This window comes from Myotis daubentonii, chromosome 7 (genome assembly GCF_963259705.1).
Source record: "Myotis daubentonii chromosome 7, mMyoDau2.1, whole genome shotgun sequence".
NCBI lineage: Eukaryota > Metazoa > Chordata > Mammalia > Chiroptera > Vespertilionidae > Myotis > Myotis daubentonii.
In genome coordinates this window covers 16898825-16922908 of record NC_081846.1, presented here as the reverse complement: position 1 = coordinate 16922908, position 24084 = coordinate 16898825, and the positions used below count along the sequence as shown (strand labels likewise).

At 35.9% G+C, this 24084-nt stretch overlaps 1 protein-coding gene across 1 annotated transcript in view; it reads left to right on the top strand.

Annotated features, from left to right (window-relative positions):
- Positions 1-24084, top strand: part of ERBB4 (erb-b2 receptor tyrosine kinase 4) — a 922327-nt gene that overhangs the window by 750423 nt on the left and 147820 nt on the right. Inside the window, exon 20 of the mRNA XM_059703027.1 lies at positions 14544-14729. Coding sequence (XP_059559010.1) covers positions 14544-14729 — 186 coding nt within the window. The remainder of the gene's footprint in view (positions 1-14543; positions 14730-24084) is intronic.

Genomic DNA, 24084 nt, shown 5'->3' with positions numbered 1-24084 from the left:
AACAAAGCTCACCCCCCCGTAGCCACCCCCACTCCCCAGTATTCAATTATTCGTTTTTTCAGTTAGACGGTAATCTCTGTCTTCGGTAAATTATTATAGAAAACTTGCATCATAAATATTTGTCACAACCATTATTAATATTTATAACCTACTTTTAGCACATTTAAAAGGTTTCTACTAGAATATTAGCTATTTAAGAGTAAAATATATGTCTTTAACTTTTGTGATCTCAGGAAATATATAGAGCAATCTCCCAGTCAATATTGAGCTTGAATGAATGAAAAAAATGACTAGGTATTCCTAATAAATACTCCTTAACTCTATACAGTTATTAATAAAGTAATATATCACACAAAAACCACTATAGTGCCCTGCAGTATGTTTGAGTTTGCTGGTGATGAATATAATTATGATGAATAAACCTTTCCTAGGTTAATTAAATCTAAGATACCATTTCATTTCTAAACTATTAGTTAAGCCCTATATGGCTTTGCTCAGTGGATAGAGCATCAGCCTGTAGACCAAAGGATCCCAGGTTCAATTTTGGTCAAAGGTACATACATTACCTCCATTATGGACTCCTCCTGGTTGGGCCCTGGTCAGGGCGCCTGCAGGAGGCAACCAATTGATGTGTTTCTCTCACATCGATATTTCTCTTTTTTTCCCTCTCTTTTCCACTCCCTCTAAAATCAATGGAAAAATATCCTTGGGTAGGAATATATATATATATATATATATATATATATATATATATATATATATATATATATATATATATATATATATATTAGTTATTTTCTAATGGCTTGTTTCAAATGCCAGATCAGGATTCAATGTCTTCTTGCAGATATTTTTTTTTTATGAGGTACTCTTCGTTTCACTTCCGCTTTCTAACCCCCTCATTGTGTGTGTCTAGCCACAAATCCACACACTCCTTTGACTCATACCTGCCTGAAATAAAGATTTTAGCAGTAGGGGTCTTTGCCACATCATATAATTTTTGTTAAGGGTTTATCATAACTTATTTGGCTTGTGTGGATGGTAATAATATTTACTACTCTTATATTAAAAACATAAAAGCATAAATAACATTAATGTAGATTTTCACTAGTTATTGCCTCTACCAGCATGCCCTTGACATCAGGGTAGGTGTAGAATATTAAAATAACATTGGCATGAATATTTAATATAAGAACTTGCATATAAATCATGGTTTCAAATTTAATATATCTGATGGTAATAATTAAATTCATTATAAAAAGTAGAGGAGATAAGAATAAAATAAGTGATAGGACAAATTATTTCTTTATATGGATTATCCCATGTGAGCATGCGACTGGTAAGTAATTAATGTCACTCACTATTTTATCTTGAATGAATCATAAAAAAACACCATTCAGCCTACTCCTTTGCCAGCAGTGTATATGAGATATTTTATTAGATGTTAAGGGAGGATTTCTCTAATTTTATTTAGTTTAGTTGCTTGTCATTTCATGCCTTTGATATAATTGTCATTAATTAAGATTGTTCTTGCCAACTAGAAACACAGTAAATTGTCTTCCTTTAAAGAAGATGTAGTATCTAGCAAAACAGAATTATTATTTCCATAAAATATACAAAACAGCAAATCATAAAGTTCTAAGTGATTAAATAAGAGCTATTACCAAAATTGCTAGATTCTTACCTACCTTAAGTCAAATTGAATTTTTAAAATTATTAAGTACTCCTAGAACCAAGTTCTCCTATGCAGAAATGAGAATAAAGACACGAATTAATCTTAGTCTCCTTCCACAAGGCAATTTAGCAATTTATTCTTGGAGGATTAGTTTTAAGTAGTTGAGGATAAATTGTGCTCATAATTTGGATAAAGTGTAGTTTACATAAATAAAAAAAGGACAGTTAGCATTTGTTAGAATGTCACATTATTTAGATTCCATTAATGGGTTAATTTTATCGTGACAATTTCTGGGAGGACACTAGGATGATTACTACATTATCAGCTGGCTCTGCAGGGAGCCAGTCCATGCTTGCTGTTTCAAGGGACCTGGCATATATGGCATACTGTTCTTAATATGTTTGCTCACCTTCTTGGCACTATGTGTTTTAACCAAGGTCTCTGAGAAAGGTTGTTTCCCCAGGTAGGGATTTTCCCCTGAAGTTAGGGAGGGAATAAAACCTCTTAACTAAGTGCCAGGTGGGTAATTAATCACTTTAACTACGAACAATCATGCTTAAGCTACATAATCTTTACTCCCTGGAATGGAGATAAGAAACGCCCTAACCTTTGGAATAGAGATTGATAGGATTGGAATCAACTGGTATAAATACAGATGCAACAAGACAGCAAGAGACAGAACTTAGAAGACAGAACCAAGAGAGAGAACCTAGGCACAGAACCTACACAGAACGTTCTCTAGAGACAGAAGAACTTCGCTGGAGAGAACATGGCAAAAGATCCTGGACAGAAACTGGCCTCAGAACCTAGAGACAGAACCTAGCGAGAGAACATGGCAAAAGATCCTGGACTGAACCTGACTACAGAAATTGGCAAGAGAACCTGACTAGAACCTGGTGACTGAACCTGGCTGGAGAACCTGGACAGAACCTGGCTAGAGAACCTAGCGAGGGAACATGGCTACAGAACCTGGCTGGAGAACCTGGAGAACCTAGCAAGAGAACATGGCTACAGAACCTGGCTGGAGATCCTAAGCAGAACCTCTCTGGAGATCGAGACCAGAACTTGGCTGGAGATCCTGGCTAGGCTGCTGATCAACTGAACGCTGTCTCCATGTCATTCCTTCTTCGCCGACTCCGCCCACACCTTTGGGGACCCCTGGACCTGCTGGGGTTGGACCCCGGCATGGCTCTACCTGGTTACCTTCCTGACAGTAATTCCTGAGGAGGCAGCATGGTAGAAAGAGCCTTGGCCAGAGACACAATGAGAACCAGGTTCAAATCCCAGGTTGGCAACTTACTAACTTTATGATATTGGTAAATTGCTTATCCTTCTCAAACCTGTCTCCTTATCATTTAATTAATAGAATAATATCTGTTAGACAAGACAAGATTGCCTAAAAACTAAGTTTTAGTATGTAAAATGAGTAGTGTTGTCCCAGGCATAATTTAACAAAAGGTATTATGATCTGAATAAATTACTTAATAGTTGATTTTAAAGGGACCATAAATATGCTTACTAAGAACTGGTAAACTTTATAGATGAACTAAATTCAGGAATTACCCAAGAGATTAAATAGCCCTTAAAGAAATAGAGTTTTTTGTAGAGAGAGAACAAAATGAAAGAAAGGCATTATTTGGAAGCTATTAATTATTTCTTCCTCCTTGGTGGTAGAATATAGTCTCAGAGGACTTATTCTAGTTCTGGTTTGTTTGAGTCTTTATTCTTTATGGCATACTGTAGTGTCCTCTGGAAAAGACTCATGTTGGACCTTGCTGAGTTTGTTCTTCTGTATCAGTCCCGACATGTTCATAGCAGACACCTCTGTGTTTCTCTCTCTGGAGCTTTGCTATGATTACTCAGTAAACTATAAAGTGTCTCTGCCCTAATTATAATAGTCCCCCCTTATCTATGGGACATACTTTCCAAGGACCTCAGTGGATACCTAAAACTGCAGATAGTACAGAACCATATATACATATATGTGTGTACATATATACTATTTTGTCCTATGTGTACATACACTTTATGACTTCTCTTTGGCATACCTGAATTGCCAGGATCACTACTCTTACACTTCAGGGCCATTATTAAGTAAAATAAGGGTGACTTGAACACAAGCACTATGATACCCCAAGAGTCGATCTGATCACCAACATGGCTACTAAGTAAGCAACTAACTGGTGGGCAGTATCTGGGTGGGACAGGAAGGATGACCTGAGATTCCATCACACTGCTCAAAATGCTACTCAATTTATAACCCATGATTCTTCATTTATGCAATTTTCCATTTAGTGTTTTCACACAGTGGTTAGCTGTGGGTAACTGAAACTGCAGAAAGCAAAACCACAGATAAGGGGGAGTACTGTACAGGCATTCGCCAGGACCCTTGGTCTCATTATCTACTTTAACCCAGATTGCTAAGCAGCGTTATTACTGTTACTGTGGCTACCTTTTGTTCCTTATATAGCCCTTGGAGTTCTCTTGCAACTCCATAATCTCCTAACTCTTCATGACTATTTTATATTGAAGGTGGGAGGAGAGAGTTGCACCTCTCCTTGGGCTGAAATAGAAAAAGAATAGATTCTAAAATGCTGACAAAAAAAACAAAACTAAAAACCAATTTGCTTGGTTTTCTTGGTCAGGTTTCCTGCCTTGCATCCCAGATATCCCCACGGGACTGTAAAAGGTCAAATTGACCACTTACCCTGCAGTTGCAGTTTGTTTTTGTTTTTTTTTCTGGACTCTTGGCCATACCTTTGCTATTCAACAACTTCATTCCCTTTAGATATAATCGGTTTAATACAAACGTAGTAATAACTAACATTTTAAGAGTGTACTAGGCTCTGTGATAAGCTCATTGTCTCTATTATATCATGTAGCTGCATATATATATATATATATATATATATATATATATACATATATATATATGTATGTATGTATATATGAATTAAATAGTATCTGAGTCATTTAGGTTAGACTAATATAGTACATCCAAACTAAATAAGGTATGGTAGCAACATTAATTTTTAAAATATGTATAAAATCAGGGCAACAATGTTTAACCTCACCTTTACCTCCTAGTAAATTGATTTTTGTTGCCTAAAGCATTGAGTTGAGAAAGATTTTGAGCCCTCATCCAGTCCAGGCAGGAAAGAATACAGTAATGGTATTAGTTTCCTGAGGTTGTTGTAACAAATTACCACAAACTTGGTGACTTAAAACAACAGAAATATATTACATCACATTTCTGGGGGCCAGATTTCTGAAATCAAGGTGTTGGTGTGGCCCCCTGCCTTCCAGAAGCTCTGAGGAAAATCTGTTTCTTGCCACCTCCCGCTTCCGGTGTTCCTTGGCTTATGGCTGCATCACTCCCATCTCTGCCTCCTCCTCCTAACACTGACTTCTCTGTGTGTCGGTATCTAATCTCCCCCTGCTCTCTGTTACCAGAATACAGTATGATCTATTCACCTCAAAATCCCCAACTTAATCATATCTGTACAGACTCTTTTCCCAAATAAAGCAACATCCACAGGTTCCTGTGATTAGCATGCGGGCATTTGGGGGGATTCATTATCGACCTACCACAGTGATTGCTTGGCAATATTTACCATGGATGACTTGAGGGGGCGTTTGTATATTATGCATGCCATGTTTTGCCATCTGTGACCTAGTGTTTCATTTTACAAATAATTGTTAGGTTAAATGACTTGTCCACGATTAGTGTATCAGGAAAATCCCTGCAGGAAATACATGGTGTACAAAGTTAGAGTAATGGAAGAGAGTTTAGGAAAGGAGGCTTTATAAAGATATGGGCAAGGTTGAGGAGCCACAACTGGGATTGTTGAAGTAACTCAAGACGTGTCACAGAATTACTAGGCCTGACTGAACAAGTGGTGTTTACCCTGACCTGACAGCAGCTGTGGTCTGCAGGAAAGTGGAGGCTCGGGAGTAAAACCAAACTCACTCGTCTGTCTTATCTTCTGCTGTTGCTTTTCACTGTCTGAACCCAAGTGAAAGCCAGGGGACAGCTAGCCTCTGATCATGCATTTGGGTCAGTTTCACTGGGCATGTGGCAAAGTAGAGAAGAGTGGAGACTGAATCTGGCAGGGCAAGGACAAATATGCAGGTCAGTCCCACAGATCGTTAGAGTCATAGCTGGGAGCATAGTCTAGGCTTCTTCATTACACAATCTATTGCAATTTTCAACATATCCAATTTAATACAACAAATGTTTATTGAGTGTATGCAATGTTAAGGCTCTCTGTGTAATACTCCAAAAAAATCCAGATACTTTTGTAGGTTATAGCAAAAACAGACTAGAGTTAATGACAAAATCAGCATTTTTTTTTTATCATACTCATGTGAGTCTGAACTTAAGTAGGAATCAGAATCAAAATACATAGAAGGATACATGTTTGAGCCACATTGGAATAAGCATTTATTAGGACTTGGCAAAAATATTGGATATGGGATGGAATGGAAAACAATAAAAATTAGAGTGCTAAAGATGAACCTAAGATTTTAAAACCAAGTTAGAAAATATTTCTGAAACTTACAAAATTAATAGAGTTAGCAGACAACCTCTTATGGGGGATTTTATTTTGAATCTTACATTTGAAGTTCAGCAGGACATCTATGTCAATATGAGACATTTGAAATACGGATGAGGTGGTATGGAAAGTAGGGAATATAATAAAGATACTGTTCATTTATTAATAAAATAACATTGATTTTGTTTACTATGAGCCATATACTCAACAAGAATTTAGCCATAGACTAATGATCAACTAATACTACTTCTTCCAGAAAAATCATTATAGATGGCAGACACTTAAGTTAACAGTCTAAGAAGACTCTGATAGGTATTGCAGTATGGAATGTATACATAAATAAAGACCTGTTAGTTCCTGCTCAGAGATGACAGTGGAAATCACACAAGTGGCCAAAAAATGCTTTGAATAAGGGCACAACATAATTCTCATATTTGGGATATTTCAGACACATCTTTTGGATGTAATGGTAATGGATTGTGTTTTCTGACTTTGTAAATAGGAATGTTACTTAAATAGCTTCAAACGAAATCAAATTCTGAAAAACTACAATTTTTCAGTTGATTCCAGGTGTCTGCTAATTATGTTATATTTCCTAAAGCCATTGTAGCATTTCCACATTTAAGGCATGAGAGAGAAAAGCAGGTGTCAGTGATTATAATAAGAATACCAAGAAAGACTGACAAATTAGGTTAGAATAAAAGAGTAACATCAGACAGATCAGGAGTTTCAAAATGAAGGGTGTTCAGTGAAGTAAAATAGTGCAGAATGCCAGGAAAATATATGAATGAGAGAATAAACCTGCAGACCAGTGAAAAGGAGTTTTTGGTGACTTTTTCAAGACTAATTTGAATAATAAAAGTGCAGCAAAGTTGCAGAAAACTAGAGCCCTAAGGAATGAAAGACTATAAAATAAACAAATAGACTAAGTAAGAATAGCAAATAGTCCCAAAGTAGAGAAATGACAAAATTGAAGGAACTTTCATTTTTAGAATATAGAGCATCTAAATATACCTTAAAGGTGACAATACAGAGTGAGCCTGAACTTGTACTAGAAGGAAACACTGGTAAAATGATTAAAGAAGACAAAATGGAATGATGTCAAGCGTACATTTTACAGAGTAAATATTGTGAAACGTAGAAAGTTTTTTATTTTATTTTTCCGTTCATTGATATAGATAATAATTAATGTGATAAAGAGTCAATAAGAAATTAAAAATGGAAACAGAGAGCTATTTTAGGAGGAACAGATCAGAAGATTTAGGTCAAATCCCCATGAATCTATACCTTTCTCTAACAACGTTTAAAAGTTTGAGTATTCAGGTGGTGGCAATACCCTTTGGCCAAGGAGTGGCAAAATGGGAAAAATCAATGGGAAAAGATCATATGATGATGGCAAATGCTTTCATTGAAATCGTTAATAATGGAGTGCAGGCTAGGAGAGAAAAGAAGCATCGCAGAAAGCGGGCATTTTAAATTATGAATCATTTCAGCCTTTTTCCCGTGACTGCAAGTCCTTTCATGATCGGGCCTCTACCAGGCACATTAGCTTTCTCAGACCTTCCAAAATATGGGTGGGGGTAAGAGAGAGAGATCAACCAAAGGACTTGTATGCATGAATATAAGGCTAACCAATGGACACAGACAATAGGGGCAATAAGGACACATATATAATACCTTAATCAATAAAGAAAAAAAATGTTAAAAAAAATTTGCCAAGTTCTTAGGCTCATTCCTCGCATCTGTCTATCTGGTTTCTTCTCATAATTCAGATCTCAGAACACATTTCCTGACTAACCCTATCTAAAGTAGCTCTTCAACACCATTTTTATTACTCATCACAATGCCCTCTTTATTTTCTCCATAATTCTTAATATAATTTACAGTTATTTATACATCTATTTTATATTTATTTGGTTTCTCTCTTTATTTGTTGGCTCTTTTGGTAGAGGGAAAGCTTCATGAGGGTAGAGATGATATTTGAGACCTAATTTTCATCAGTTCCAGGTCTTCAATAAATGTTTTAAGTGGATGAATACGTAACAGAAGGATAAGAAAATAAAACGAGGATGAAGGGAAATTCAGTCCAAAGAGGAGTAAGGGATATGTAGAGAACATAGTGAGAAAGTAGAATTATACCTTGTGTGAAATTATTCTCAGAGTTCTTTCTTCATCATGTAGCATGTCTAAGTAATATCTAAAGCTAAGTGTCGGCCTCCCAATGGGTGAATGATGTGGAATGGAAATGGAAGAAAAGAATGGCTCTAAAAGTTGGGAAGACCCTCATCTGGATTGTTCGAGCCACAAACATGTACCCAAGATTGGAAGGATTGCTAAAACCACTGAGCAATGTGGGCAAACTTAAGCTGATGGCATTAATTCAGCCTAACTGTTACTCACTACTTGCACAAGTAAATTATTATTTATTCTAGACATGAGGGAAGGAATGGAGATTTCATTTCTTTTATTATCTGGGTAGCATCTGCAGCAAAACAGGTTTGTAAAACATTATTATGGACCAATGATTTTATTTCATTTTCATCAGTGCCATCGCCATTATCTTCTTTGTTTTCTTCATCACCATCACTGTCTTTAGGAACCTTCCTTTGGAGCATTCATAAGCGCTGACTCTTGCATTAAGCACAGTTTTATATGTCTGCATTAATTGTGTATCTTTTCTTCTTTATCTCCCTTTTTAATCTTCCTTATCCCTGCTACAATGATTTTTTTTTTCTCCATTTTCGGCTGGAGGGTATTGAATTAATGGCCCAGAGATATAATGAAACAGTAAAAGTTTGGCTGAAGTTAACATTTTTAAAAAAACAGAATAGCCCATCAGTTTTCACTGGCCATATGTGTGTTTATTTTCTTTTTGTGAAACCGTTAACCAACATGAGTGAGAAAACAAGTTTAAGTGGCAAGGTATAAACATCTGAAGGCTGGGCAAAATGATGCCTTAATGTGACAAATGGCATTGCTCAGTTTTATTATTGTAGAGAAACATCTTCCCTTCAGACCAAAATAGAGAAACAAATAGCATAAGCTAGAGAAAAAATGGTATACACGCTTCAGAGATTTTGGTCGTCCCTTGGTGGTTTTTTTAAAAAATGTCCTATACAAACCAGACCTCATTATAAAGAAAAATGTTCATGCTTTAGTTTTCAGTGTAGTACCTGTTACATCTTCCTCCCCCCCACCCCATCCAATGAGAAAATCCTTTAATTCACCCCAAGAAAAATATGTATGAAAGGGAAAACAAAGATGGTTAATAATTTTATTTCTGGAAAAATTGATAATGCACCTGTCAAATTATACTTATTCCAGTGGCCTTGGTGATATTTTTTTTAGCGACAGCAGCAGACTCCAAAATTCTTTCCATGGGCCACACGAAATGTGGAGCAGCACACATTATTAGTTTTAACACAGAGTGATTTATTGAAACCCAACACTCTATTATTAAAATACTGGATTTTTTTCTTTTGCATCACACTCATCGCTCTAAATGAATCCATATTCTCATTTCTTTATCTATTTTCCTATCCCTCAAAAAAGCCATCTGCTATTTTCTTTATGAAAAAATAAAACCTACAATTAGTGTCTTGTTCATCTTTTCTTTCTCAAAAAAGAAGAAGAGAACTATTATGCAAATACTCTGCAATTTTGTTTCAAATACTCTTTGTAGTGTAATGAGCAATTTTCCTTAATACAACCCAGCTTTTTTTGCCAGGACTTACTAATAGATATTTTAGAGAGAACTTTCAAGTGATTTTTTCACATTCTGCTGATGTAAACTTTTCAAATGAATATTTAGAATAGAATTATCATTACTCCTTGAGTTGGAAAGAAAAAACACACCTATTGTTTATATATTCCATGCTAAAAAGAAGCTTAAAATAAACTCAAAATCTCTCTTTTACCTGACATTTTATTGTTTTCTTTATCTTAAGAAATGGTCTGTACCAGATAACACTCTTAGGAAATCAGAGAGACTTTTTTTTGGTCTTTTTCTGAAAAAGCATATCATAAGTGATAGCAGTTTAACTGTAAGCACAGATTTGTTGTTTGACTTTAGTTGTTTCTCAGGAACTAAAGTAGAATTAGACCCCATTTATAGAGGTATGGCTAATTCAGGTGTTTGAGGCTGTCTTCTTGTTAAAAGACAAGCATCTACAGTGAGGAGTGCTGATGGAACCGAAGTAAAAATAATCATATTTTCACTGTCATAATAAATAGCACTGTGCTAAGAATCAGAAAGCTGAAGTCTTAAAACTGACCCTGTTACTCACTTGGGAGCTGATCTGAGGCAGCAATCCTACTCACCCTCATTTTACAGCAGAGAATTACTACTTCTTTTGACTGCTTTATAGGGTTATAAAAAGGATCAAAACACTGTTGCATGTTACTGCTTTTGAAATAGATTATAGAGACACAGATTGAATGGAGGTATTCTAGAAGTTCTCAGAGTTTTCTATTACCTACAGTGCTTCATCTAGGGAGCTTGATACAAGTGCAGACTTCTGATCCATTTCTGCACCTGATTTTCTGGGAGTGGGATCAAGAATGCTACACTTGGGATAAACTTAGGTGACCCTTATGCACATGAAAGACAGCGCTACCAGAGAAGAAAAATAGAGAGAATACAATCAGGTTACATTTAAGTTAACGAGATAGCTGATATTGAGTGGCTAATTAAATATTTAATTTGGTACTTGACTAAGTTAGATACTCATTTGATTGTATGTTTTGCTTATTCGTTGATGTGTGTGCATATTTCTATGTGTGCATATCAGCACATGAACCCTCTGACTTACACTCTTAATATTAATTAATGTTGAATTAATCAACTAGTCTTAGTACTGGATTGCATAACAGGTCATTTAACTTGGCTGTCATTCCTCTCTGCACTCTCCTATAACCATAGTGGTTTGCTTTACTTCACATGTTTACTGAAATATACAGTAAGTAAAACCAAAGTGTTGATCTAGCTGGGGCCACATCAATCGTAATAACTCAAGTTTCTGGCTTTGCTGATTCTGCAGAAACTCCAGTCCCCAGTAAACCTTTCCCAAATAGTTTGGGATGTTCCTGGGTGTCTCATACACACTCATAAACCGGTCTTCTAGTTCAGTCACCCTGTGGTATCTACAGGGTCCTTGTCCTTTCTTACCAGCTCTTGCCCCCAGGTGGAGCCACTGAGAGGTCCTAGCCCTGGCACTGTTGACTGGCACCCCCTGAGAATGCCAGTGCCCTTGTCAGAGGTGATGCCTCTCTGGGCTTCCCATCTTCAAGGTGCTGTTGTGGTGGTCTCAGCCAGGAAGCATAGGAGCTGGTGTTCTGACTCGCCTGGTTCCTGGGGTGTCTCGGGAAAGGGGAATTGGAGGACCTAACCTACTTGGAAGCATCTGGGAAGTGACGGTTTCAACTTCTGCAAAACTGACTCTAAAACAAAGTTCTTTGAGTAAAGCTGATACCATCCTACCAGCTTATTTCTTCTGTGTGGACCTGAATCACTCCTTTCTCCAGGCGTTTGGCCATACTGTCCCACCCGTACTTACTCAAACACTAAAATGTTACACCTCACCTAAGACTCTGGCTAGATTCAGTCAATTTATATACTCCACCAGACACACCCCATAATTGTGAATAATCTTTAAACTCAACTGAACTGAACACCACTAAAACAGTAGTGGAGGTTAAAAGTGAATAATGGCCTCAGAAATAGCTTTAGGATAATAACAATAAAAGCCAAGTGCTGCTTCAAGGCTAAAGGTGAAAAACAGCAGTCTCTAGCTACCTACCTCTCCCTTCTCCAACCCCATTTTCCATGGACCAAAGCAATCACTTCCAACTTTTTGGCAATTTCTCCTGTAGCTTAGCTCCATATATCTAAATAATATGTTTATACTGTCAACTCCTGTTTGTTTTTTTTTGTTTTATGCATCATATAGTATTAAAACAATAGGAATATATCTTTTATACCCTTTCCATCACCACTTTGCTAAAGTGTACCTCCCTGCCCCTCATTTTCCAATTTAGTCATATGATGTTTGCTTATTTCAGCATTTCGAGTTTACGTTGTTATGATTATATAACTATTTCCAGCCGTGTTCTGTAGTAAATACAATTATCTTCTAGTGCAATTCTTGTTTCACATCAAATTATTCTTTTTCCTTTTTCCTTACTTTTCTTATATATCTATCACTATTTGATTTTCCCCTTTGCTAGAAAAGTAGATATGCTTTTATTGTACTTTAACATATATATATGTATGTATATATATATATATATATATATATATATATATATATATATATATATATATATAAAATTGATTTCAGAGAGGAAGGGAGAGGGAAAAAGACAAACATCAATGATGAATCATTGATTGGCTGCCTTCCATGCCCACACTGGGGATTGAGCCACAACCCAGGCATGTGCCCTGACCAGGAATTGAACCATGACCTCCTGGTTCATAGGTCTATGCTCAACCACTGAGCCACACCAGCCGGCGCTCTTAATGCACTGTGATCTCATTAGGTATTCTATCAGTTTCATCTTCTAGGATCACCTTTCCAGAGTGACATATTCTACTCCAGCCTGAACGTTGTTATCTCATTCTGCTGCACATCCTTTATTCTGAAATATTCCATCACTGCTATTTCCTTGTTTCTTCAATTTAATGTACTCTTTATTTAATACACACATCTAACAGAGAAAGGAAGCGCCTGAGATAACATTTTTTAACAACAGATAATGTCTGAACATGCCTGTATATCTACTCACCTTGTTAACATTTTCCTGGGTATAGAATTCAAGGTTTAAACAAAACTCAGAATTTTGAAGCCATAGCTCCATCTGGAAGAAGGAACTAGAGAGTGCGCCCAATTTTCAGCATCTGCTAATTTACATAAGTCTAATATTTTTGTCAGAGCCCTTCTCTTTCTATTGTGCCTAATAGTACAGGTCACAATGCTTTTTGTTACTCTCTCCTAAGGATGGAGGGAAGAATAGATCAGTAGTCCAAGTTGTTCCTAAATATACTTTGACGCGATCTTGCGCAAGTCATGCCTGCCCTCCAGCTCGGCTTACCGAGGCGTATGGTGCTAACACTCCTGGAGCCTTTGGTGGTGTGCGCCTGTGTATCCCCGTGGTGTCAATCGGATTTCTTCTCAGTTTCCCCCTTACCAAGTTAGGCTTCAGATTTCTTATGTTTGCCAAGCCAGTTCCTGCTTCTAGTATTCTTTCCTTGTTGCTTCATCTGTATGATATTTGGTTTCTGGCTTTTTATTAATTCCTTTATTGTTACTAAATTGGAATTAAGAGCAAATGGAAGTAAATGTGTGTATTCAATTTGCTACGTCATCTTAAAAAGAAGTTCAATATAGCTTTCTGTCCTCGATTTTTTGGTTTGAAAAAATTTTAAAGCTGCAGAAATTATTCAAGTACAATGAACAAACCTTCATGTAGGTAAACTGACTGTAATAATCGTCATATATATATCCTACCCCTGTTTGTGTGTGTGTGTGTGTGGGGGGGGGGGGTATGTGTGTGTAATGTCATATCGGTTTCAAATTCATATAAAGACATTTTCAATAACTTTTCATTGGAAACTCACTTTAGGATGCACTAAAATCTATATCCATTAAGCAAAAGTGCCTTTATAATTATGATAAAAATAGAAATGTTTCCTTATTTAATGAATTTGGAATAAACATTTTTTTGTCTCAACTAGCTCTCAAATTTTATAATTCTATGAATAAGATGTCACTTATAATTTTGAAAATAAAATAAATTTGAGTTAAGGCTGACTTAGGAAAAATATTTATTAAAATGTTTATTTTTTCACATAAATACACAATAGGTATATTGCTTATGAATAATGGGTGACTTAAGTTTGCATCACCTTATTCTACATGTAAATAACTGTATCTATATAAATTACTGTACTCTAGAACCAAAGACCAAAGGTGAAAAATCCATGGTATAAGGCAGGATTCCATTTCAACTTATTTGGCAGTAAATAACAATTAATATACTCTGTATTACAAAAGAGAAAATACTGCTATTAAATTCATATTCACTTATTCTAAAGTATTTTCTACTTTGACACATGTATAGTGTTTATTTTTTATTTAATTTTACTTGAGTTAAATCACTAAGAATATCATAGCAACATAATGTCTTTATTTTTAATTGATTTCTTAAGTGAGAATGCATTTTAAAATCCTTATCAGCAGCACTAGTGCCGTGCAACTAACTACATTTGTAAAGAACTTTGAATTGAAATGATGGTGTTATATTTTTTCTTACAGGAAGCTCTGATCATGGCAAGTATGGACCATCCACATTTAGTCCGGTTGTTGGGGGTGTGTCTGAGCCCCACCATTCAGCTGGTGACACAGCTTATGCCCCACGGCTGCCTGTTGGATTATGTCCATGAACACAAGGATAACATTGGTTCCCAGCTGCTGCTTAACTGGTGTGTCCAGATAGCTAAGGTACGTGCCCATCCCTTCCTGTGGAAGTGACTTCTCTAGCTTTCTATTTCCTGATCTGGAACTGTTTCGATATGGAAAACATGTCAAATTTTTGATCTATTTAAGTATATGATGCTTGCAATTAAAAGATAGAGTATAGGGAAGTATTTACACTCAAACCACAGATCAAAGGCATGATATACTTATATATTTTTGGATTGTTACAGTGACCAGAGGACAAAAGAAATAGCTTACCAGCCAGGGGGAAAATACATAGACCTGTGTTTGATAAGGAAAAGGAAAAGGAAATCACATTCCACCCTCACCTCCACTGCTGGAGAAATATGTCAATTTCTCAAACAAAACCTAAGTGAGGCTTGTGCCTTGGAAATGCAATGTCAGGTCCTACTGCACAAAAGCCCTTAAAAGCCCTTTCAAAGAGAGCTCAGACAGAAACACACAGATTTTTCAATTTATTCTGAAGAGGCAAGCATAACATACAAATTGATATCTTCATAAAATGTTTTGCTGTGCATATAAAAGGAAAGGAAAGCAATATAAAATTACATGGAAAGGACCCAGTCCAAAAAAGTTTGTGGAGTGGTGAATCCTTTTTTAAAAAAAGAGAGTATAGCAACTTGTTAAAATTTTTGGTGCATTAAAAAGCTCCAGAACATTGTCTAGTTCCATGATTTAAAAATGTAAGGCATGAAATTATTGTGTGAAGTGAAATTTTTCTTGAAAGTCTGAAAAAATAAAACCAAGTCCTAGGTTCAGCTGCAGTTGGGTGTTAAGAGGGCTTCATGGTCCCTAGGTCCTCACAGAGATGGGCTTTAAGATATATCCTGTGTTGAAGATATATCCTGTGTTGAAGATATATCCTGGACTTGTTTGGCTTCTTATTTGTTTTGGTGCCATTTAGTGAACAAACAAAACCCAAGGAAGAAGAGATTAAATGTCTTAATTGTCCCTTTTTTAGATGACTTTTGAAAATAGCATGTACATTCAATTTTCAGTATTACAAAGTGTGAAATGTCTAATACTTTCCTAGACATTTTGATAGTGCTAATTGGTCTTTAATGGTTGGGGGTTTTAGTGGTCTGGCACAAGGTTTCAGGTATGTAACATACATGAGGGAAGTGGTCTGGATCTTAGAACCTGGGCTGATGGGGGAGGTGATTCTGATGAACTTAAGAGCAACTACACCCCTGTAGGAGACTGGTTTTCCCACCAGTATTCTCAGTTTTCAATTTTTAAAAGAGGGACTAGAACTGGATGGTTTATGTGACTTCTCCAAATTTAAATCTTGACTCAAACTTTGAACTGCTCTGAGAGCCAAATAAAGCATTCATGTCCTGTAGTCCACTAGTATTCAGTTTCTGGTATACATGTTTTATGTTTAGGAAACCATTTATGGTCATCTATACCAAGGATATTTCTTGAAGAAACTTCTCCTTCTAGATATATACCCCTGAGTTGAGTTTTAATTCACTGTTTCAACTCTTACATCAAAATATGACTTGATTTCCCAGTTAGCATGGCTCAGTGGTTGAGCATCTCCCTATGAACCAGGAGGTCATGGTTTGATTCCTGGTCAGGGCACATGCCTGAGTTGCAGGCTCCATCCCCAGTGTGGGGCATGCAGGAGGCAGCAATCAATGATTTTCTCTCATTATTGATGTTTCTATTCCTCTCTACTTCTCATTTTCTCTCTGAAATCAATAAAAATATATTTTTAAGTATGACCTGATATTCTATAAATCATACAGTTATAGTCAGCTTTGCAGTTGTATAATATAAATGTGAAAATGTTAATTTAGTAGTCAGCCTGTTTTTTTTTGCAATCAAAGAATGAATAGGAATACATATCTCGAAGAAGAAATTTGAGATAACTCTTAAGATGAAAACTAAAAGAATTTTTTGAAGGAAAATCCCAGTTAAGTTTTATATACCATAAATCTCAATATAGCTTCTTATGGATTATGTATTATAATTTTGTGAATATTGCATGACAAACTCACTACTGGGAGGATTCTTTATGGTAATGAAGTTTCAAATATAACTCTTCAAAAAGTGATTTGCTTATCTAAGAATGTCTATAATTTATAAGGTGAGCTAAATATGCAATAAGAATTCTCAAAGCATCCTAGTGCTGTACATGAAAACAAAGCTAAGTTTCAAATTTCTTAGTGCTTCTCTATATTTCCTGCAGTGTTTTCCATAATTTAGGCTTTGTCCTTAGGGATACATGGCATTAATATATCATTTATGCAAGACTGTATACTCTAATAAAAGAAACTGCTTTGAGTTCCCGGAATAATCACTGTTTTAAACCTTTTTGCCTTTGCAAATGCCATCTCTTCTACTTGGAAATCTTTTCTCATAGTTTCTTTTTCATTCATCAGCACCAATTGGGCTTCCCCCCCCTATGTGCCTTCTCTAGTCAACCTCTCTCTTTAAACAGAAATAATTCTTCCTCTCCCGTATTAGTTTTGGTCATTGGTGTCTTGAACACATTTTTATTATTAAATGGTATACTGTGTGTTTACATAACTCCCTGACTGTATGGCAAGTTTACTTAGCCATTAATCCTTCAATGCATATTTTGTGAACACCCACCATGTGCCAGGTTCTATGCTGACTGAAGTGTCTAGGGGTAAACACCATCAGCATGGGCCTGCTTCTCTCTGTATACCCTAATAGCATGAACAGACATTCAACAAACAAAACAATTAAGTATAGGATTAAACACTGTGGTTCAGCTTTTGAAGAAAAGTAATTATGGGGGAGACTCCAGAGCAGGCCCCATTGAGTCCTAAGGAAAAAAGGCTCTGGCTCTGGGAAGAAATTGTAAGCAGAGAAAAGATTACACAAAGCCCTGATATAGGGTGGCTATGTAAATTATTGTCTAAATGGAATAATGTTAAAAGTGAATGGAGGCTCTATTACTATTACTCCGGGACAACAGGCACACAAATGTCCTAAACAGATCAAGGTATGCCTGAAATGTAGCAGGTAGTTATTGAAGTATTTTACCATGGAATTGACATAATCCAATTTATGTTCAGAGGAGTTTATGTATGGAAAATAGATTGAGGCAATATAAGAATGGAAATGAAGATACCAGATAGAAGTCTGGGGCTAATGAAAATAATGAGACATAAATAGCATTAGGGTACATTTTTGAGACAAATTTCAGGCATTTGATTATTTGTTAGCTGTGGGCTATGAGGGAGAGAAGCAGGGCGATTCTCTTTCCTAAAGTGGAGAAGGCTGAGAGATTAAACTTATTTGCAGGGAAAGAATTCCAAAGTTCAGTTCCAGATACGGCAAATTGAAAAACTGTATAGAACATGAAACTGGAGTTGTCAGCTAGATAGTTGGGTTTGTCCAGGTCTGTAGATGTAGAATTAGGAGTTATAGGCATTGAAATATATGGCTAAAATAGGGCATTTCTGGGGCTGACTAGGCCTGATTCATAAATCCTCTTGGCATCTAAATTAAGTCTTATTTACTAGTATATAGTAGCCATTCAATAAAAATATTTAAGCCCTAACTGGTTTGGCTCAGTGGATAGAGCATCAGCCTGCGGACTCAAGGGTCCCAGGTTCAATTCCAGTCAAGGGCATGTACCTTGGTTGCAGGCACATCCCCAGTTAGGGGGTGTGCAGGAGGCAGCTGATCGATGTTTTTCTCTCATCAATGTTTCTAACTCTCTATCCCTCTCTCCCTTCCTCTCTGTAAAAAAATCAATAAAATATATTAAAAATTATTTAATAAATATTTTAACCAATGAAACAATTTAAAAATATACTCTTAAGGAAGTAAACTTTCCTTGATCTTTTTTTTTTTCTTTCTACTTTGGGGGCAGAATTGTGTAGTAGAAACAGCGTTAGGGTCAGAAGGACCTACATTAGTATGTCAATGACCACTTTTTGGTGAGTTTGGGTAAGTTATTTAGTCTCTTTGAATTGTATTTCTCAAGTGTAGTTAGGTATTATATTTTTTCTCATCTGTAAAGTAAGTAGAATAGTGTCTACCTGCAATAGACTGAAAATCAACCCCTTATCCTCAAAGATGTGATGCACTATCCCCAGAATTTATTAATGTTTCTTGGCACGTTAAAAGGGACTGACTGCGGAGATGTGATTAAAATCAGGGTTTTAAAATGGGGAGATGATCCTGGGTTCTCCAGGTGGGCCCAGTGTCATCCAGAGAACCTTCTACGTACATGGGAGGGAGAAGGGCCAGAGTAAGAGAGAGAAGATATCAAGTTGGAAACAGTTTTGGATGATGAGTTTGAAGATGAAGGACAGGGCCACAAGCTGAAGAATGTATTCTATTTCTAGAAGCCAAAAAAGGCAGGAAGCCAATTCACCCCCAGACCCTCCAGAAGAAACCCAGGTTACCAACACGTTTGTTTAGTCCAGTGAAACTGATTTCGGACCTATGAGGTCCAGGGCTGTAAGAAAATACATTTGTTTTGTTTCAAGCCACTGAAATTGTGGTTATTATTTACAGCAATAAAAAACAAATATGCTTCCTCATAATGATTTCCAAAGATTAAATAAAATAGCCTACTGAAGGTCCCTGGCTCAGCTCCTAGAACATAGAGTGTTTAAAAACAATCCCCTTTATTAGTTATAGCCTGAAAACCACGAAAAAGAGCGCTGTTTTAGAAATGTCTGTAAAATATGAGTATCATAGTCTGAGTAAAGACCAGTATTTTATAAATAACTATTTCAATAACTTAGTGGCTTCTTTTTCTTTGCTTTCAATTCTCACTAAGAGAGACTATGAAAGTAAAAGAAATATCAGCCTATTTACTCCAATACCCATTTCCATTTGGGCTGCATCACCATCCCCCCCCCTTTTTTTGGTTGGCAAAGCTGGGAGGAGGGGAGATGGTACTGTGAAATAACCAATTGATATTTGTGTTATAACCTCCCTGTGGAAAGTTTAACAGTTTGTGGAAAAAATATGAATTATAGTTAATATTAAGTACTTACTCTCTGTGAGGACAGCTGTATATGTTATTCATTAATTAGTCTCATCACAGATCTATCAAGTTAGGGATCATTTTGTCTATTTCACAAATAGCGTCACAGAGAATTTAAGTAACTTGATTAAATTCACACTAATAAATCAACAGTAGAATCATGAATATGTTTTTACATTTAAGAAAGTATTTAAAAATATTTTCATCCATATTTCAAGGCTTTTTCCATTCTTCCCTTGGATCATTATTCAACAGAAGGTTATGCAATAGTCTGGCTGGTGTGGCTCAGTGGTTGAGCATCAACCTATATGATCCAGGAGGTCATGGTTCAATTCCCAATCAGGGCACATGCCTGGGTTGCAAGCTCAATCTCCAGAGTGGGGTGTGCATGAGGCAGCCGATCAATGATTCTCTCTTTGATGTTTCTGTATCTCCCTCTTCCTTCCTCTCTGAAATCAATAGAAAATAAATTGTTAAAAAAGGTTATGCAATAGAAATCACAAATTTAAACACCAACATTTTGTGCTTGCTTTTTATATCAGCCATATTTTCTCTGCACATGCTTCATTTAAAACTTGCTTTAACTTGGTAAGCAGAGCAGAACATGTTATTATTTAACAATGCCTTCCAAGTGCTTTATGAAGCCAGACATATAATAGTGACAATTCCTTCTTACACAGTTGTTACTAATAAGTTGTGCAAACAACTTTTTACAAGACAATTTCACAGATTCTGAAAAGTGTATTTGAGTTTACAGTGGAAAAGCTTCATGGTGAATAACACTGATACTGATTAAATCCATGTAGAGAGAGCATGTCTTTCACTCATGGCATCTGCTCGGTGCTGTCTGTATACCCTGTTATATAATATTTAATGAAACTCTAGTCGTAGTTAATAATGCCATTATTCTCCCACTTTGTAAATGAGGAAAGTGGGTGAAGGTAAGTCCTAATAAGAACAACAATAGATTGAGATGCTTGGATTCTATACCAGGTAACTGATGCCTGAGCCAGGCCTGTAAAACAATCTGCACTTTCCTCTCCAAACACATACACACACACACACACACACACACACACACACACACACACATACCATGTGCGCACACACATCACTGCAGCTTGAAGGCACTCACTCTTCTCCAATAGGACTTCTAAATTTGAGGAGTTGTGAGGAGCCTGACATTTTATCTGTAGTTGTGACAGCATTAATCCCATAACAGAAAAGATTCTATCATAAATAATACTTGTCTCCATGAAAAATTTTACTGCCTTGTCATTAGCATTTGTGTCACATTTTAAAGAAAACATAGTGGATATTCATTCGTATGGGAATTTTTCAACCTATGATTTTTAAAATAAAATATTATAATAAAGGAAGCTCAAAAATGTTCTGTGAATTATTATGTAGTATAAATATGATAACAAGTGACATTCGACATTAAGAATTTAAAATTTGTAGTTTGGCACTAGTTTCTGTTAAGCATACAGGCTCTAGAACCAGACTAAATAGGTTCAAATCCCACCTCCACCGCTTATCAGCTGTGTGGTCTTAGACAAGTTAGTTAATCTCTCTGTGCCCCCTAAAACTGGAGACAGTAATAATACTTACTTTATAGAGTAATTATGAGAATAAGATAATATTTGTAACCTACTAAAACACTGCTTTGTCAAAGAGTAGGCATGTACACTATATGTTATTTTGGATAATATCTAAAATGAAAACAATAGGAAAGATACGTATTTATAGTTACAACACCCTAATGATGTCATTTAAAAAATACTCAATTTTTAAGTCTCAAATATAAAAGATCAAGCATTTGTTGTTAGACCATACTTGAGGTGGGAGGACATAGTCTCCTGTTTAATATTTCTGATTTTTAGAAGAAAGGACTTGAGCCTTCCATCCTCATGTGATCTCCTACACGTTTTTCTAAGTTGCTGTTCTCCACATGTCATTATCATGCCCTCTAATTTTCTTGTTGGATTATTTGCAATATTAAAACCATGTGAAACCATCAGTGAACTGGCCAATTTCTGAGGTCAGTTGTAATTCTTTGAATAAGATAGTCTATTACTGAAGAGAGAAAAGAGTACATTCTAGCTTTTCAATCTCAAGCTAGAAAAAGTTAATAGTGGGTTGACTTCCTATTACTGTACTATAAGCTCCTGACTCCTTTCTAAGGAGAATATTACTTGCAGCTTTTTTTTCTGTTGTTACTGTATTTGTAAAGTCTGAATACTGAATATAAGCTACTATTTTTCAAAGCCTTGAAGCCTTCCTGAGGGCTTTGCTGGCCTGTTTTACTTTACTGTCAGATTTCCTCTGGAGCTCTAATTGATTTGTAGTTTAATTCAGATGTCGGCTCCCAACGGCTTTCTTTCTCAGTAGTTTACCATTGAAACTAGTTAAAGAGATAATTCTAAAAACATATGTCAGTGGTCCATGGCATACTTCAAGATGATTCATTGCCTGATTAAGTCATAAATTGATCCAATCTTAAGATCCTTCCAAAAGGAAATGAAAATAAAAACTCATTCCATATTTTAGAGAATAAAAACTAGTCTAATATGTTTAACTAGAATAATTGAGATTCTGCCTATAAATAAAATACTCTGAGTCATAATTTTACTAATAGACTGATTCTAGCATTTATGGTTTCTAAAAAAAAGTATTACTCAAAGGTCAGTGTGACTTTTAGGCCAGTTTAATAGATTTCCTCAAACTTTTTTTTTAAATTTTACATTCTACTATGTTTGTTCCCAAGTTATTTTTGGCACTAATGAGAATTCTGTTGTAAAACCTGACATTTTGTGGCCATTGGGGGGTGTCTATGAAACTTGTTTTATTTTAACTATTGGCGGCAGTGGGAGTTAGTGGAGGGGTGAAGAGAGAAGAGTATCTCTCAGTTCAACACTATAGTTCTCACTGATTGGAAGAAGAGCAGATTTCTGTGTCAAAAAAGGCATTCTTCTGTGCACAGATGCAGTGTTTTCCTTCAGGCCTGGATGTGTAACATGGGCAGAGACTTCATTTACCTTCTTTCTTCTTTTCCATTTTTCTCTAGCAGCAGCTACGCAGTGATGGAAAATGTAATTTCCCATTTGATCCAGCCCTTCTTTTCTGCACAAATAAAATTAAATTAAAACCTGAGTATCTTATGCCAATTAAACTCATGAACTGAGCACTGAATTTTTGTATTTGTAAGACCAGACTCTCTATGTAGATGTCACCTCAGTTATATTCACATAAGTCAATTATATATATATATATATATATATATATATATATATATATATATATGGTATCCAATTTTACAATAATACATAGTCTAGAAAAAAGGGAGAACAGTACTAACATTCTCAAAAAGACAAAATTGGCCCTTATCACATTTAATAATATAATAATGATATTTAATATGTTCAGGAGTTTATGAATATCAATACTAGTATACTGAATACATTCTTTGGGTATGTTTTGGGAGAGATAAGGACATAAGGTTGCTTGATGTTTACATTTTTACTTCTATTCTTTAACTTTGAATGCATCATATATTCTCATGAATTGCTATTATATCTTTAGGAAAATTCAGTGCCATAAATCTGACTCAGTAGTAAAATTATATTCAGAATAATATCTTTAGTGACTTTCTCAGGGCCATGATGTGAACTCATCCAAGAATGAAGAACTGAACCCAGAATCATGGACAGGTCATTCATTACTCCATTAAGATGCTTTTTTTTCTAAAGAGGCAGTCTGGTGGGTGAATTTTTCAGAATCTCTGTCTAGTCTTACACCCATGTCTTAATTCAATAATTAAGATTTGAATACCAAAGAGAATATCTGTGGCCTTTTTTTAAAACCAGGAGCAGTTTGTTTATTAACTTAAAAAATATTAAGCTATGATGTAACAGTTACTATCCCAAGATCTGAGAATTTAAGAAAGAACAACAAGAAGTCTCTCTATCACAGTTTTATGTCCCACTGGGGAAGATAGACACACACACACACACACACACACACACACACACACAAAACAAGTAGAAAAAAATATTGCCTCATGTGGTGAAGATGAAATGGTACCATTCAACAGTTTTTAGAGCAGGATTGAGACGGAAGCACTACAGTGTCCCAGTTTCAGCTGTGCCACTTATCATCTGTATGACTTAGGGAAATTACCTCCTGTCTCCGAACCGATTTCCTTACCTATAAAATGGCCAGTACCTCACTGGTCCATCTGTGGTGATGGTTAAACACATCATGCATCAGCTCTGCACATTTACTACCAATGCTGCAGTGCCTAATAGATTGTAATATAATATTAAGTAAAATGATGTGTGATCTAATATTTATTATCATCAAAATTAATTCAGACAA